General features: G+C 37.6%; 1 protein-coding gene across 1 annotated transcript in view; it reads right to left on the reverse strand.

Annotated features, from left to right (window-relative positions):
* The window catches only part of LOC135216338 (WD repeat-containing protein 19-like), a 927827-nt gene that overhangs the window by 20810 nt on the left and 892165 nt on the right, over nucleotides 1-14852 (reverse strand). Inside the window, 2 exon segments of the mRNA XM_064251544.1 lie at nucleotides 11522-11689; nucleotides 11692-11798. Coding sequence (XP_064107614.1) covers nucleotides 11522-11689; nucleotides 11692-11798 — 275 coding nt within the window.

Here is a 14852-nt window from a genome sequence, read left to right on the forward strand (position 1 = left end):
ACCGTAACATTGAAACAGGGAGAATATAGAAAGAACCAGAATGAGTGAGATGGTGAAATAGTTTATTGAGTCGGATAAGCTTCTAGTTCTAGAGGGGAATGATCTCCGTGAGTAAGTTGAAAAGAAAGAAAGAGAAAAGTATGAGAGAGATGAAAGAGCGGCTGAGAGAGAGGAAAGGGCAGCTGAGAGAGAAGTAATGAAAATGCAGCAAGAGAGAGAAATGTTGGTAATGCAGCAGGAAGAAAGAGAGAAAGAACGAATGCATGAGTTGGAAATCGCTTGGATAAGACAAAGCACTCGTAACAGTCAGACAGGCCAGAACGAAAGTGGAGCTGATGGTTTAGGTTTGAGTGCAGTGTTGAAATTAGTACCAAAGTTTGATGAGGAAGACGTAACGAAATGTACATGTGTTTTGAGAATTTAATGGAAAGAGTAGGTTCTCCTAAAGAAATGTGGACTCTCTATTTACAGTCAGTTTTGAGGGGTAGGGCACTTACCGAGTATAGTTTTATGTCTAAGGGGGAATGTGATGATTATGATATTGTGAAAGAAACTGTTCTTAGCACGTATAGGCTAGTACTGGAGGTGTACCGTAAGAAATTTAGAAGTTTGAGAAAGGACAAGAATATTACGTATGTAGAATACAGTAAGAAGTTAGAAAGGCTGTTTTTTGATTGGTTAACTTCTGCTGAAGTTGAGGATTTTGATGGTTTGAAGAACTTAAGTGTTGTTAGAAAACTTCAAAGATAACGTATCCCCTGAGATTAAGCTTTATATAGAAGATAGGCGTGAAGTATCTTTTGCAGGAGCAACTAAGTTAGCAGACGAATATAGTTTAACGGTAAAAGTTTCAGTTCTAGTAATAGCAATGTGAGTAAAAAGTGAATGTTCCTGTTATGCCATGCGGAAAACCTTGGTCATATGTCTAAGGTTTTTGTAAGAATAAAGTGGCATCTAGTGGCTCAGAATTAACTTGTTTCCGATGTAATGGGAAAGGGCATTTAGCGAGAAATTGTGCAGTAGAAAGGAAGGACATTAAGAAACCAGTGTCTCTAGTTAACTTTTCGAGAGAAGTAGTCTTGCTTTGAGACACAGGAGCTGCTGTCTCACTAATTAGGAGAGAGTGCCAAGCAGGGCTGAAATCAATATGGAAGAAAAAGTCATGTTAGGTGGATTTCCCAACACGTGTTCTTTATCCTTTGTTGAAGTTAAACTTAGAAAGTCAGGTAGTGTCAGGAAAAGTGAAACTAGCAGTTGTTGACAGTTTGCCTATTGATGGCGTTGCCATTATTGACGATAATGACTTAGCTTTATCCAAGAATGTGAATCCTGTTGTGAGGGATATTCCAGTGCCTGAAATGGTAGTAACTACGTAGGGTTTAGATACAGACATAGACTATGGTCATAATTTGTTCGTGGATTCGAACGAGTGTGATTTGTGGATTCGAACGAGAGTGAGTTCATGGATTCGAACAAGTGTGATGGAGGTGGCAAGGTTGATCTTGGCATAGTGTGGCTGAGAGACCTGACTCTATCGGTGACAGTGATATCAAAATGGAAGGTGTAGCTGTCGAGAGTAACGTAGTTGATGTAGTGGAATCGAGTAATAGTTATGGTGATGAATTAGGCACTAACCTTTTGAATAAGGACGAGCTAGTCAAGTTTCAGAGAGAAGATGAGACACTAACACGAATTTTTGAGTGTGAACTGGATGATGATCTCAATAATGCGTGTAAGGAAACGTTTTGTTTAAAGGACAAAGTTTTGTGTTGTTATGTTCAGCCTAAGTCAGGTAGTAAAGAGGAAATCACCGAACAATTAGTGGTTCCTAGGAAGCTTCGTGAACTAGTTTTGAAGTTAGCACATAATGAGCAAGGACATTTGGGAATAAATAAAACTTTCAGGTGTATTAGTAGGGCATACTTTTGGCCTAAAATGAAAAGTGAAGTAAAGAGGTATGTTTTAAGCTGTCATGAATGCCAAATTGCTGGGAAACTGAATCAAATAATTCCCAGAGTTCCGTTGTGTAATATTCCTTCAGTAGGCGAACCTTTTGAGAATGTAGTTATCGATATGGTCGGACCGTTGCCTAGAAGTAACGGAGGGAGTATATATCTGTTAACAATCATTGACAGACTAACCCGCTATCCAGAGACGATACCCGAAAGTAGCTGTAAAGTGAGGACCGTAGTTAAACGATTGTTAGATTATTTTTCTAAGTTTGGTCTGCCTTGTTATACAGAGTGATAATGGTAGTAATTTTGTTTCCAAGTATTTCAAGGATAGAATGAAAGAGTTAGGCATTAAACTCGTAACTTCCACACCTTATCATCCCAAATCACAAGGCATTGTGGAGCGGTTTCACCAAACGTTAAAGAGTTGTTTACGAAAACTGTGTAGTAATTTTGAATATGACTGGGAAGAAAAGTTACCTTTTGTAACTCTGCTAGCTTTAAGGTTGGCACCGAACGACACTACAGGATTTAGTCCTTTCGAGCTGGTTTTCGGTCACACCGCTAAAGGTCCTTTGGAAATGTTAAAATGTAACTTAATGCTTAAAGAAGGTTATGAGGACTACATAACTAATCTAGAGTATTATAAAAAGAATTTAAAAGATGCTTAGCAACTACCGAAGGAGAACGAGAGTGAAAGTCAAGGGGAGACTAAATGGAAACATGATCTTAGAGTGAAAGAAATAAGTTTCTGTGTGAAAGATAAAGTTTCAGTATTAGTACAGAAAGAGGGTCCCGCTTTATCTTATAAGTCCGGAGGTCCTTTCTCAACCTCAGAGAAGAGGGGAAATCCAAATTATTCAATTGATATGGGTAAGAGTAGAGCAAAGCGGATGCATGTAAACTTGCTTCAGAATTATAAAGAACGCCCAGTGAGGTGGGCACCGCCCGTGTTCGTAGTAGCAGTGTCACAGAAAGGAGTTAGTTTTGAGAAAATCTCAGACTTACTTAAAAATTTCGAAGTTTTTAATCAGAGTTCAGAAAACGAAAAATTAAGAGGAAAGGATAATGTTATAGCTGATAGCCTCTCTAGAGATTCAAAATGAGTCGCCTAATGACTGTTTTCTGTTTTGGCACGAGTGGGTGTGTGAGTGAAGTGTGCGTGTTAACTGGATTAAAGCTTTATGCAGAATTGTTCCCTGCTGTTTGATTCTTGTTTCTCTTTAGAAAAAAAAAATCAGTTGATTTCATTTTTTTTCTTTTGGGGGATTGTGTCATGGTAATCACTCTATAGCGAAGTAAAACATATTAAAGGAAGGGAAAATGCATTTTCTTCAAGTAGGTCTGCAGCAAAGGGGCATTCGCACACATGTTGGAGGCGCCTGTTCTCATGATTGTTCTAGAATTGTCAGGTGGGATATGGAACTCAACAGGTGCTGACATGTCGTTAGGAACGCCGCGATTAATGATGCAACATTTCGTCGAGATCCTTCTAAAAAGTTCCTGTCGGGAGTCTATGACGTTCGCTGTTATGTTCCGCCCCATCAGAGATCACAGAGATCATCAGAGAGAGATAAGAGAAGAAGGAACAGACGAAGGATATGAGAGGAAGAAGGTGCACGAGAGTTTGATCGGAATCTGGTCAAATCGTTCAGTTAGAGAGTACGACAGAGGTATTCCGATGTGGAGCAAGCCTTCAGAGAAGAAACGTCCAACAAGTTGGTTCTGAGGAGTAACCTGCCCTTCGAGTATCAAGAATAGACATTGTTTTCTGCAGTGCGGAGTCAAGATGTCCAAAGTTCTACAGCTCTCCCTTGTGAAGCCATTGCTTCAAGCATTGATTTTTGACTGCTGCCAAACTGGCCAGCAAGTATTTTCAATACCTCACTGTTTCCCCAGTTCACGCATTGCAAGATTTTACTTTTGTTATGTAAATAGGAAAAACCATTCTGCATTTATCTTTGTTAATAAGCTTGTAAATAAACCTTTGTTCTGTTTGTGTTTCTTTCTATATTCGTATCCTCAGTTTCAACTGTTGGTATTGAATCTTTTTTGTCTATTATAATATTGAACCTGTAGCGGACCTCTGGCTAACATACAGAAAACAGAGTCAGTCATAATAAACGGTGAAGAATCAGAATGGGCAGATGTAACAAGCGGAGTTCCCCAGGGTTCTGTCCTTGGCCCTCTCTTGTTTTTTATTTACATTAATGACATTGATGCAGGCTTAACTAGCACGAGAGCCAAATTTGCAGATGACACCAAACTAGGTGTAAATGCAGCAGACCCAGATGCAATGGAAAGTTTAAGAAATTATCTAATGAAAATAGGTGAGTGGTAAGAAAAATGGCAAATGCCTTTCAACGTAGATAAGTGTAAAGTGTTATACAAACAGGAACAAACACCGCTCATGCCAGCTACATGCTGCTTGGGAATGACATAAATAGTGTAGAATAAGAGGAGGACCTTGGAGTCATTATTACCAAGGAGGTAAAATTCACAAAACAGAGCATAAAAGCAGAAAAGAAGGCACAGAAACTAGTGGGATACATAAAGAGACAGTTCAAATACAGAAACAAGGAAACTATGCTGCAGCTCTATACATCAATAGTTAGACCCCATCTTGAATATGCAGTACAGTTTTGGTCACCAGCATTAAGAAAAGACAAAATAGATTTGAAGGAGTACAAGCAAGAGCAACAAAGTTAATTCCATCCATCAGGCAAATAGGTTATCGAAGACTAGAGAGCCTGAACATGTATGGCTTAGAAACACGACGATTGCGTGGACAACTAAAAGAAATATTTTAAGTGCTGAAAGGCATAACAAAAGTAGACAGTAACCTATTTACATTAAACGAAAACCAGACAAGAAATAATGGATGGAAACTAGAACTGAAGAGATACAACACATCCCTTTGTGAGAACTTTACATACAAGATATGTGACACATGGGATAAACTGCCTCCAGAAGTTGCAAACAGCAACTGTGTGGAAGGGTTTAAAAGGAAGCTAGACAAAATCATTACGACACTGTGAATGCACAGTAAAACCTGCTCCTACAGATAAGTGAGCACACAATGTCTCCTCGGATGGACTAATAAGTCTTTGAGACATCCTAATCCTTTGACTCACTTATCTTTGTTCTCATTTTAACTTTTTTTCACACCACCAAAATTAAGTTCAGCAACTTTGAATGTATTTTTCTTGGAAATGTTAGTTTTTACCTGAGCCCATATGAGCTCTATCGGGTTGTACTGACAGTGGTATGGGAGGAGTCGTACAACTTTATGTACTGCTTCTGAAGCAAGTGTATAAAACACGTAAGTTTTCTTTCCATTACACATTTTTTGGCAAGGTAATAGAGTTCAACTTTCAGCATGTCATCACATGGATGTGCACCGTTCTTTATCAATCAGTCCTTTATCGCTGCTTTTCTCCAAGATGATGTTGGTGTTTATCAATTACCATTGAGTGGTAGGATGCACTGTACACCACAATTAGACTTGGGGGGGGGGGGGGGTGTTAGGTAACAGCCGAGTCTTAAACCATTGCTTGAAAACTGCAGCATTCATCTGATTGTAAAAATAGTTCAGCATTCTTGACAAAGCCTTCTTTCGTTCCTGCATGAGGAATGATAAGGCGATTTCCTTTACTCCTGTTGCTTGTTTGGAGGCCATGTCAGTCCAACACTTTGCAACAGTGTAATTCTGATTAACCCACGTTTCATCAAGGAAAACGAAGTTTTCGAAGGACTGTCTGCCTTCCTGCATCTCTCAAAAATCTTGTGTAAGCAACACCATCATTTCGTTCCATAAGGAACTTGCAGCCATCAACTTGCGAAAATCGGAAGCTAATCTGCAGCAGAACTCTTCAAAGTGACTCCTACCATTGTAAGATATTTGCTCTCTTAGCTCTTCTGTGACTTTGTAGGGTCTAGGAATTTCATTTCTTTCGTAAAATTCCATACAGTTCTTCTCAGGATACACTTATCAAATTCGTCAAAATTCATAACAGTTGCAGGCTGAGTTTTTGTCAGTGAATAAAAGACAGGTTTCTTGTGTTCAGCCACTGACCATCATTCTTGATTTGCTTTGCAGCAAATCCTTTTAACTATCCTTTCGCTTACAATGGTAGTTTTGGCTGTCCGAGCAAGTGCTTGAGTGGATGGTAACAAAGATCTGCTGTTGGCTTTTTCATCTAAAAGTTCCGATTCACATTACAGATTATTTCCTTTGCTTGACTGTGCAGGTGGGGGCAGTGGGTAGTGGGAGATGTTCCCACATTGGGTCAGTGACATGGAATGACTTTCTTGGGCTGAGATGGCATTGAAACACAGACTCAGCATTTTTAAAAATATTCATTTTCCCATAAAAAAATTATTCATTCCTAAACATATGAAGTTTTATTATAAAGCAGAGTATTTACCCTATATTTAGTTAGTATAAAAATATCAGAGACATTTCATCACCACTGTCGTGGCGTATTTATAGAATTGTGGCAGCTGAGCGGAAAATACTGGCTAAATGGGGCCAATGCCTTAGCAGCCTAACAGGCTGAGTTTGACTAGCAATATTTTGACGAGACTGTGTATAGGACATATGCATGCTACTCATAGATACTCAATGCAAAGTGGAGGAGGGAGTCTTGCCTAATCTGCAGCTCCTGTCGTGAAGTTTTAACATTAAAGTGTCTTCTAAATGACTGCCCACTTTCTTTCTACTCAAGAAAGAGGAGCTTCTCACTATATGGCAGGTCTATGCGTAAGGTACTAGATAATAAATGTGATGTCAATAAATTAATGTTGTTTTTTAAGATAATTAAAGATAATTTGACTTTTACCAAATTTAACCTACTGGTTGTTTTATCAGAATTATTATATATCTTTTACATTTCTTATGTCAATTTATACTTTTGCATAAATTTTTAGCTAAATTTACAACTTTAGATCCTAAACAGCTTGGCATGCATGCCTAGAATTTACAAATTAATCTACCAATCAACCCCAGTTTTTCCACAGCTCCTGGAGAAACAAAGTCCTGCTGCTAGAAAATGAGACCATGGGCAGCTGACTAGTTCATCTTTCTGCTCTCCCTGTAGCCGAAGACCTGCCTGAAAGATAATGGTGTTTCCTTTGAAAAAAAATGGGGTTCACCCATAGAAGTCAAGGTACACTGTGGCACAAAGGGTCTGGGAGCATAAGCTTGCTGCCCTCTAGATGGGATACAAAGGGATGTATAGTATCTAGATCTGTTTGAAAAAAATACAGGAAGAACAAGGAATCCTGCTCGGTGTAGTTTACAACTTTGAAGGGGCGAGGGTAACAAAAAATAATCATAGGTCCCGTTATGGCACTATTTTCCACCTTTTCCTATAGTTCTTAACCAACTTCTCTGGAAAGAGGACATGAACTAACAGACCTCCTACTTAAAGATCCTAATTCTCTTCTTCAGTATATAAGTCAAAAGGTATAAAATTATCCCATCACGTAAAATTGTGGCCTTGTTGAACAAATAAACTGTCTTCTGGCCTCTGATGCTACAACACAGGATTCACTCATTTTGCAAAATGCCACTCATATTACTTGGTAATGGATAACGCTACCTCTAAAATCTGTGTGGTGTCCATCTCAGATGGCATAACCCTAGCTTAAAATGGAGTACAAAAAGATTCCACTCTTCTAGTAATGCCATCAATCATAGACAAACATGGCATGCCACGCTAGAACAGCCCTGGATTTCATAAAAACAAAGGAGGCAATGTTCCTGGAAATTAAAAGAGAAGGGGTCCCATCAATGTATAATAACCTCTTCTTTCCATTCTTAACATCTGCTAGGATGTCCTTAACCAGTGGATATGAAAATCTCGTCTTACGGCCCTTGTCAGAAAATGTCTTTTGATCACAATATGTACTGCCACTAAAGCCTCTCTCCCCAAATGTTAGGGGCACTGAGGTTTGAATATCTCGGACACCCAGTCCAACACTTCGAAAAACAGGGGCAGCATCTTCTTTTTCTTAATCCAGAAGTTCCATTAAATGAATATGACACCCCTGGATCAAATTTATCTTTCCTCAGGGTAAAGGGAAATCACCAAATCTTCTGACTTTAAGCAACATTAAGACTTCCTGATGAGGGGCCAAGGAATTTAGCAGACAGAAAAGGCACATCCTTTTCGAATAGACAACCAAAGTTCTTCTAACCTTCTTAACATTTGAAGGCCATTGTCGCATAGGTTTTCTTGAATATCTTCTTATATATCAGCTGTATCTTCATGATATTCTAGCACAGCATCTTTTAGACCCTCCGGCAATTTTCAGCAATATAATGAAGTACCAGAATTTATTGAGTAAGGCAGTTTACTCTTGAACTTTTTCAATTTCCTCAAAATTCGTTGTAGCTATCCGAACACCTGTCCTTTGCTTAGCTAAAGAGTAAGGAAAGAAGCCTATTCAGTATCTTTCACATAGGCATTTGTATGTTTTTATATATCATGTGCGTTTTTATTTATTGTCAAGAGAATGGGGTGGTAGTGAACCAGTCTTAATTATTAGATATTGCAGATGTGGGGTAAAGACTAGCTTCTGTTAGTATGGTATGGTATGGCGCATTGTCTATTAACAGAACTGATGGCTCAGGAAAGGAGGGTAAAAGTAGCGTTGTCAGCCATTGGAGGAACAACTGGCCATTCATCTCCCCATGGAAGTTGCCACTGGTATTTTTGCGGCGAAACAAAGAAAAGAATTCTCTACAAATCCTTCCATAGAATGCTACAATTGTCAATTTCATAAAAGAATTTTAAAAACATTCAATCATGTATTGGTGCATGTATGTTAAAGGGAGCCCTTAAAGAGATTATCACTTAACTTTTCACAGGAATTCTTAGCCCACTGGCTACCTTCTCTACATTATATTGTGCAAACAGTCATAATACAAATGCACTGTGGCATCCATGATGTCAATACTGCAACATGTTTGCCATAGCTGATACAGTTGGATGGACATATACTTACAGATATGGATGACCTCAGATGTTTGTGCATATCAGACAACAAAATAAACATATCTGAAAATCCAATAAACTACTGCCCCACTACTTTTCTGTCGGTCCACTCATCTGTATCTATATACTTTAAATGAACCACGATGTTATACTAATCTTTCAATACAATGAAATACAGATAAACTTTTACTGTATTAACTAATTTGGATATGTAAAACATAAAAAGACATCATATTACAGTCTTCCATGAGTTTCATGAGTTTGAGACACAGAGAAATGAGAAGGCAGGGCTTCTTTCTTAACTCGTTAGCTAAGTCAGGGACAGGGTCTAAAAGGTGCTGTGCCAAAATTTCAAGAACATGCAGCTTATATATGAAAAGATATTCAAGAAAACCTTCGCGACAATGGGATTGAAATGGTTAGTAATAATTAGCATCACTACAAGAAGAGCAAAGTGCAGAATCAATCTTGAAGGATGCAAATGTACATGCTTTGCTGAAAGCTTAAGTTGTAACTAGTCAAAGGCTGACAATCAAAGGCAATCCTGATCTGGTTGCTTCATCCAACCTACACAAGATTCCAAACAATGATGCCTGGTCAAAGAGATACTCAAAAGAACGAGATTCTTCTAGGAATCTCAAAATACTGTGGATCAGTGGTGAATTTATTTCTGCCCGCACAACAGCTGCCAATGGAATACTGAGATGAAGAAAACTTCAGAGAGGCTGAAGGAAATAGTCCAGTTGGGTGAAGGATCAACTTGTCAGAACAGGAGGTGGAAGCTGCATGGTTCTAGAAGGGCCATCTGCAGAAGGACAGCATGGGCTTCGGTAAATAATGAACTGCCGAAGTCACAACAGCTGAAGCTGAAGGGAAATAGGTTAAGCAAGCAGTTACAGCAGGAACGAATCGACAGTGGTGAACGACATAATCTCAAATAAAAATAACTGCCACTTACCTAATTATAGTTTCTGGGTAAAGAAGTTTAGCTCTTCAAAACATAGAAAAATATAAAACATGAATATTTAAGGAACAGAAAAGATCTAATTATAGACAAAGAAAAAGATATAATATGAAATGAAATCATATTAATTTCCAAAATTGACTAAGTATAAAAGAATGAGGTTAGCTGTTTCTATCTACTGACGGTTCAGAGATACATGAGCATTCATAAGCTAAGAACCTTGATAATTTAGTAACGAAAACTAAAGCTAATTATGATTAATGGGTTTATTGTGAAACCAAACCACTGAGCCAGTTAATTTGCTTTCACAAGCTGACCCAGAGGATTTCCCTTGGTTAATGATGAAGTTTAGATTTCTTTTATTAAATTATAGCTTTTTAGAAATGTTACAAATGGGTTAACTGAAAATAATCGTGAATCTAACAAAATGTCATTAATTGCTTTACAAAATTTGACATTCATTGTTGGCTATCTACTGGACATCCATACAAAAATGTTTAACAGTTAAAGTTACTGTACATTCTAAACATATAAGGAGTGGAGCCTGTGGGCTGTTCATATCCATGGGTCGAATGAGAGTGATCAATCTAAGACAAGATAAGGTGACTGGTGTGTATCATTCTTTCTTTTATGTGGAATTCCATATTTCAACTTAGGGATTTATCTGTTTTATTTGTTACTGTCAGGTTCATTACTCCATATAATCTGCCATTTATTGATTATAATGAAATAATGTGATCTTGCCATAGTAGTCGTGTATTTGGCTGCTTTATCGGCCCTTAATGCTGACATAAGCGAGAATCCTACACAATTCGACATTTCTCCTACCTTTATATAATCTGTTGTGCAAAGGTATTTTGTGGATTATAATTTTGAAAGGCTTCTATAGCACTTCCAAAGTTAATGAAAACTACAAATTTCTGTGATGATGTAACTTCAATCATTTTAATGAATGATCCTGATGCACATAATTCCTCTGTGCAAACAGAAGGCAAGGAAGACTGGCATGTTTTTAAGGGTGAAAATCCCACACCTGTGTATAGTGCATGATGCAGACCTTCACATCTTATAAATTCTATTGCATGTTAGTTATGATGCTCTAGGGTATATGTCACGGTTTTAGATCAATATTCTAATTGTGTAGGAACTCTTACCTTATGCATAATCCAATGGGGAGGAATTTCCATTATGGAGGAACCTTTCTTTACATCTTTATTTATGATAGCAGACTAACAGTATGTTATAAATATTTGCTTATTATTCATGTACTGTAAAAAGTTAAATATATCTTAGCTTAACCTGATAACTGAGCTGGTTAACAACTCTCCTAGGGATGGCCCGAAGGATTAGATATCTTTGCTTGGCTAGGAAGCAAATGGTCACCTAGCAACGGGACCCACAGCTTATTGTGGGATCCGAACCACATTATATCAAGAAATGAATTTCTAATCGCCAGAGACAAATTCCTCTAATTCCACGTTGTCAGAGTGAAGAATCGAACTCAGGCTACCGAATCGGTAGGCGAGCATGTAACCCACTCGTCCAGCGAGGAACTACGCACTGTAAAAGTTATCTAAAAATATAAAGAAGCCATTGTCGCTTACCGTAGCAATACAATAAGGTAATGCATTCTGACACTGTCCACATTCCAGAGTCGTCTCCACCACTGGAGAAGAGCAGAAAGGGCACGGGCTGCCTGGTTCTTCTTCCTCACTCTTCTGAGGCTTGCGGACGATGGCCTCAATTTTCTTTTTGTATTTTTCATCAAACCTTGCGATCGGGTTTCAGGGCGCATCAGCATGGCGGCGAAGTTGAATGAGGAGTTCTTGAGTCCCGATCGCTGACACTCGATAACAGTTGAAGTTAATATCGGAACAGTATCTGAAAATTAATAAACTGTTCGTGCATCATAAAATGATTAACAACTTTCATGAAACTCTGTGCTTCGGCGAACTGAAATATTTTCTTGAAAAGAACTAGTTTTTAGGAGCAATGTCATTGATATGACAGCGACTACAATGTGAACAATTCGATGAAGTTGTCTGAAACCTATAAAATCATCTGCGATTTCTTCATTCTTTTCCTTCTACGAAATTTCCATAAACTGCCCACGTCTCCAAATACTGATGATGAAAATAGTTCAGTATAAGACGTAAACGCCAAACATTGCTTACCAAGTCATAAAACATGATTACAGCTCAATCAAAATTGATATGGAATTTAAAAATATATTAAAATCATTTCTTACACTATGATATAACTTTTCCTCCTCAGCCTTTTCCACTGAATATATCTAACATTAACATCACATTAAGCTAGAGAGACCTATACACATGAGCATAAAACAAGCAAAGCATTTTTTTCGCCTATAGTATCTAGGGAACATTCCTCACCTTTGTCCCTGACCTTCCCTGTCATCAGCTGATCATAAATATTTAAGCCTGGGTCATTGTTCCGTCTATCCTCGGATACTTATATCTATCGGTATTACTCGTCCTAAATCCCTGTTTACACTCGTTATGTAAGGCTGAAGTCCAGATTTTCTAAGCACGTTCAAGTGAGGACACTTTATATATATATCAGGCAATAGAACACTAGGTTACACACTGTACAGTAAAGCCTGTTAATAAAAGTAAAAACATGAAAAAAAAATTACACTGAGCCATAAATAAAATAATGCATATATATATATATACATATATATATATATATAATATATATATCTATATATATATATATATATAATATATATAGATATATATAATATAATATAGTAAATCTACGAACTCAGAACTGAGAGGACTAATGTGCGTGCGTTCGTACACCCATCAGGGAGCATGACAACGTTATATATTCTGATAGGGAGTGATAATAATCGGGGCATTTTAGACTGCAGACTTTCCGAGTGATTACCAGTGAGGAAAGCCCCAAGAGAGGCGCACAGAGGATCCATCAAGAAGATAAATAGTGAAAACAATTTTGCAAAAACTTTGATTTTTACAGATACTCTGAAGGGAGCTGAAGTGCAGGGAAACGCATTTAATATGTTTATTGGATAGTTATCCGTTCTTTTATATTTTATTTCAGATAATTGTGGTTTCTTTTACAGATGTATTCAGTTTGTCACGACAGAAAATGATTTCTCTAATTGACAACTTAGTTTGGGAAAATACTGATGGGGTTTTTGACAATAAGATCAAGATGACTATTCGAGGAATAATTGCTTTTCGTGATTTTTGGTGTTTTTTTAAATTTATTTTCATTGTTTGTTCATATTTTCTTTTGGGGAAATAAAACTTTGCTTTTTAGCCTAGAATCTAAAAACTTGATTTAGCTGCAGAGTTGCGAGTGGACACCGAGGGAGGTTATGTTGTCAATTAGTGATTTGTTTCCTTTTAATTAAACAGGGTCAACTAGACCTTGTAAAATATATATATATATATATATATATATATATATATATATATATATATATATATATATATGTGTGTGTGTGTGTGTGTGTGTGTGTGTGTGTGTGTGTGTGTGTGTGTGTGTGTGTGTGTGTGTGTAGCGCGACAGGCTACAGTTTAAGGTTTAATGGCTGCCAGCTACTGGAATTTGTGTTGACAATGAGATATAATTATATAATTGTTGCTTCATACAAAGGATTGTTTGCTATCTTCTTAATTAGAGGTTCTTATAATCTTGGGAATGAAACAATATTATTTCACTTAAAGTCTAGTTTATTCTTGCTATTAAAACTTATAATTTCTTCCACCTTTGATTTGGGTTCTTGGACCGAGGCAACTATTCTAAAAGGCACTTGGTTTTCTTGCAAGTCTATTGGCACTCGGGAAGTATACACTTCACTTCGTCTATGTGCTGTAATCAACACTGACACACCCACACTCCATCACTCCTTTACTCACTCCCTCAAATTTGGCTTCTTAACCTTCCTCTTTCCTCCTCTCACTTTCTTTTCTGTTCTCGGAGCTGTGTCGAGCTCTTTTATTTTGGACGTTATCTTCCCAGCACTGCCTCTGGGTTCCTAATTTGACTATGGGAGTGGCATTTTCTAAAAGAATCCTTATGTTTAAGTGGTTATTGCCCTTTGTTCGAAATACCTTCCTGTCGTAATCAGTAAGCTTTTCATTGGGAAACGCCTCCTTCTTCCCTACCATGACCCTTGATGTTGTGTCTGGGTATTCTTGTAGGATATTCGTCGAGGCCTACCATAGGATTTCCTTAGAAGTCTGGCACTCCTAATTCGATTGGTTAAACCAGGCTTATCTTATGAAGGGAGGAGCCTCGAATTCCACCTGTAAACAAGGGTACATTATCTCCTTTCCTTAAATTAGTCAAAAGTCCCTCGAGATACCTATCCGAAATTGATTCTTGGCACTCGGGTGTCAGATGTCAGTAAAGGCGTAGCGTCGATTAATTTTCCGTGTAGTGTAAACAATGTTTCGGGGTTTCAGATTCTCTGGAACATCTGCGAAGCTTCGTTCACCACTTGACACAACTTCCGTTGTCTCACGGTGGCTGAATGTGAAAGTCTCTTTTATAAACTCTCAGTTGTGTCGTTATCTGTAGGATCATTATTTCGCTCTTGTTCTTAGTTTCGTGCCTTTATACGCTAATGCATTCTGATAATAATTTCCTTGATCCTATAAAACACACACACACACACACACACACACACACACACACACACACACACACACATATATATATATATATATATATATATATATATATTATATATATATATATATATATACATATATATATATATATATATATATATATATATGTATATATATAAATAAAGGTTTTTTGCCACGAAGGAAAAAATGAATGAGCGAGATGCCAATTACTTTTGGTCCTGTTCGGACCCTTTACTGAGGCAAACTGATTTTACAGAGAACAACATAGTCAAAAGAAGGCTTAATA

This window comes from Macrobrachium nipponense, chromosome 6 (assembly GCF_015104395.2).
Source record: "Macrobrachium nipponense isolate FS-2020 chromosome 6, ASM1510439v2, whole genome shotgun sequence".
NCBI classification, from domain to species: Eukaryota; Metazoa; Arthropoda; class Malacostraca; order Decapoda; family Palaemonidae; genus Macrobrachium; species Macrobrachium nipponense.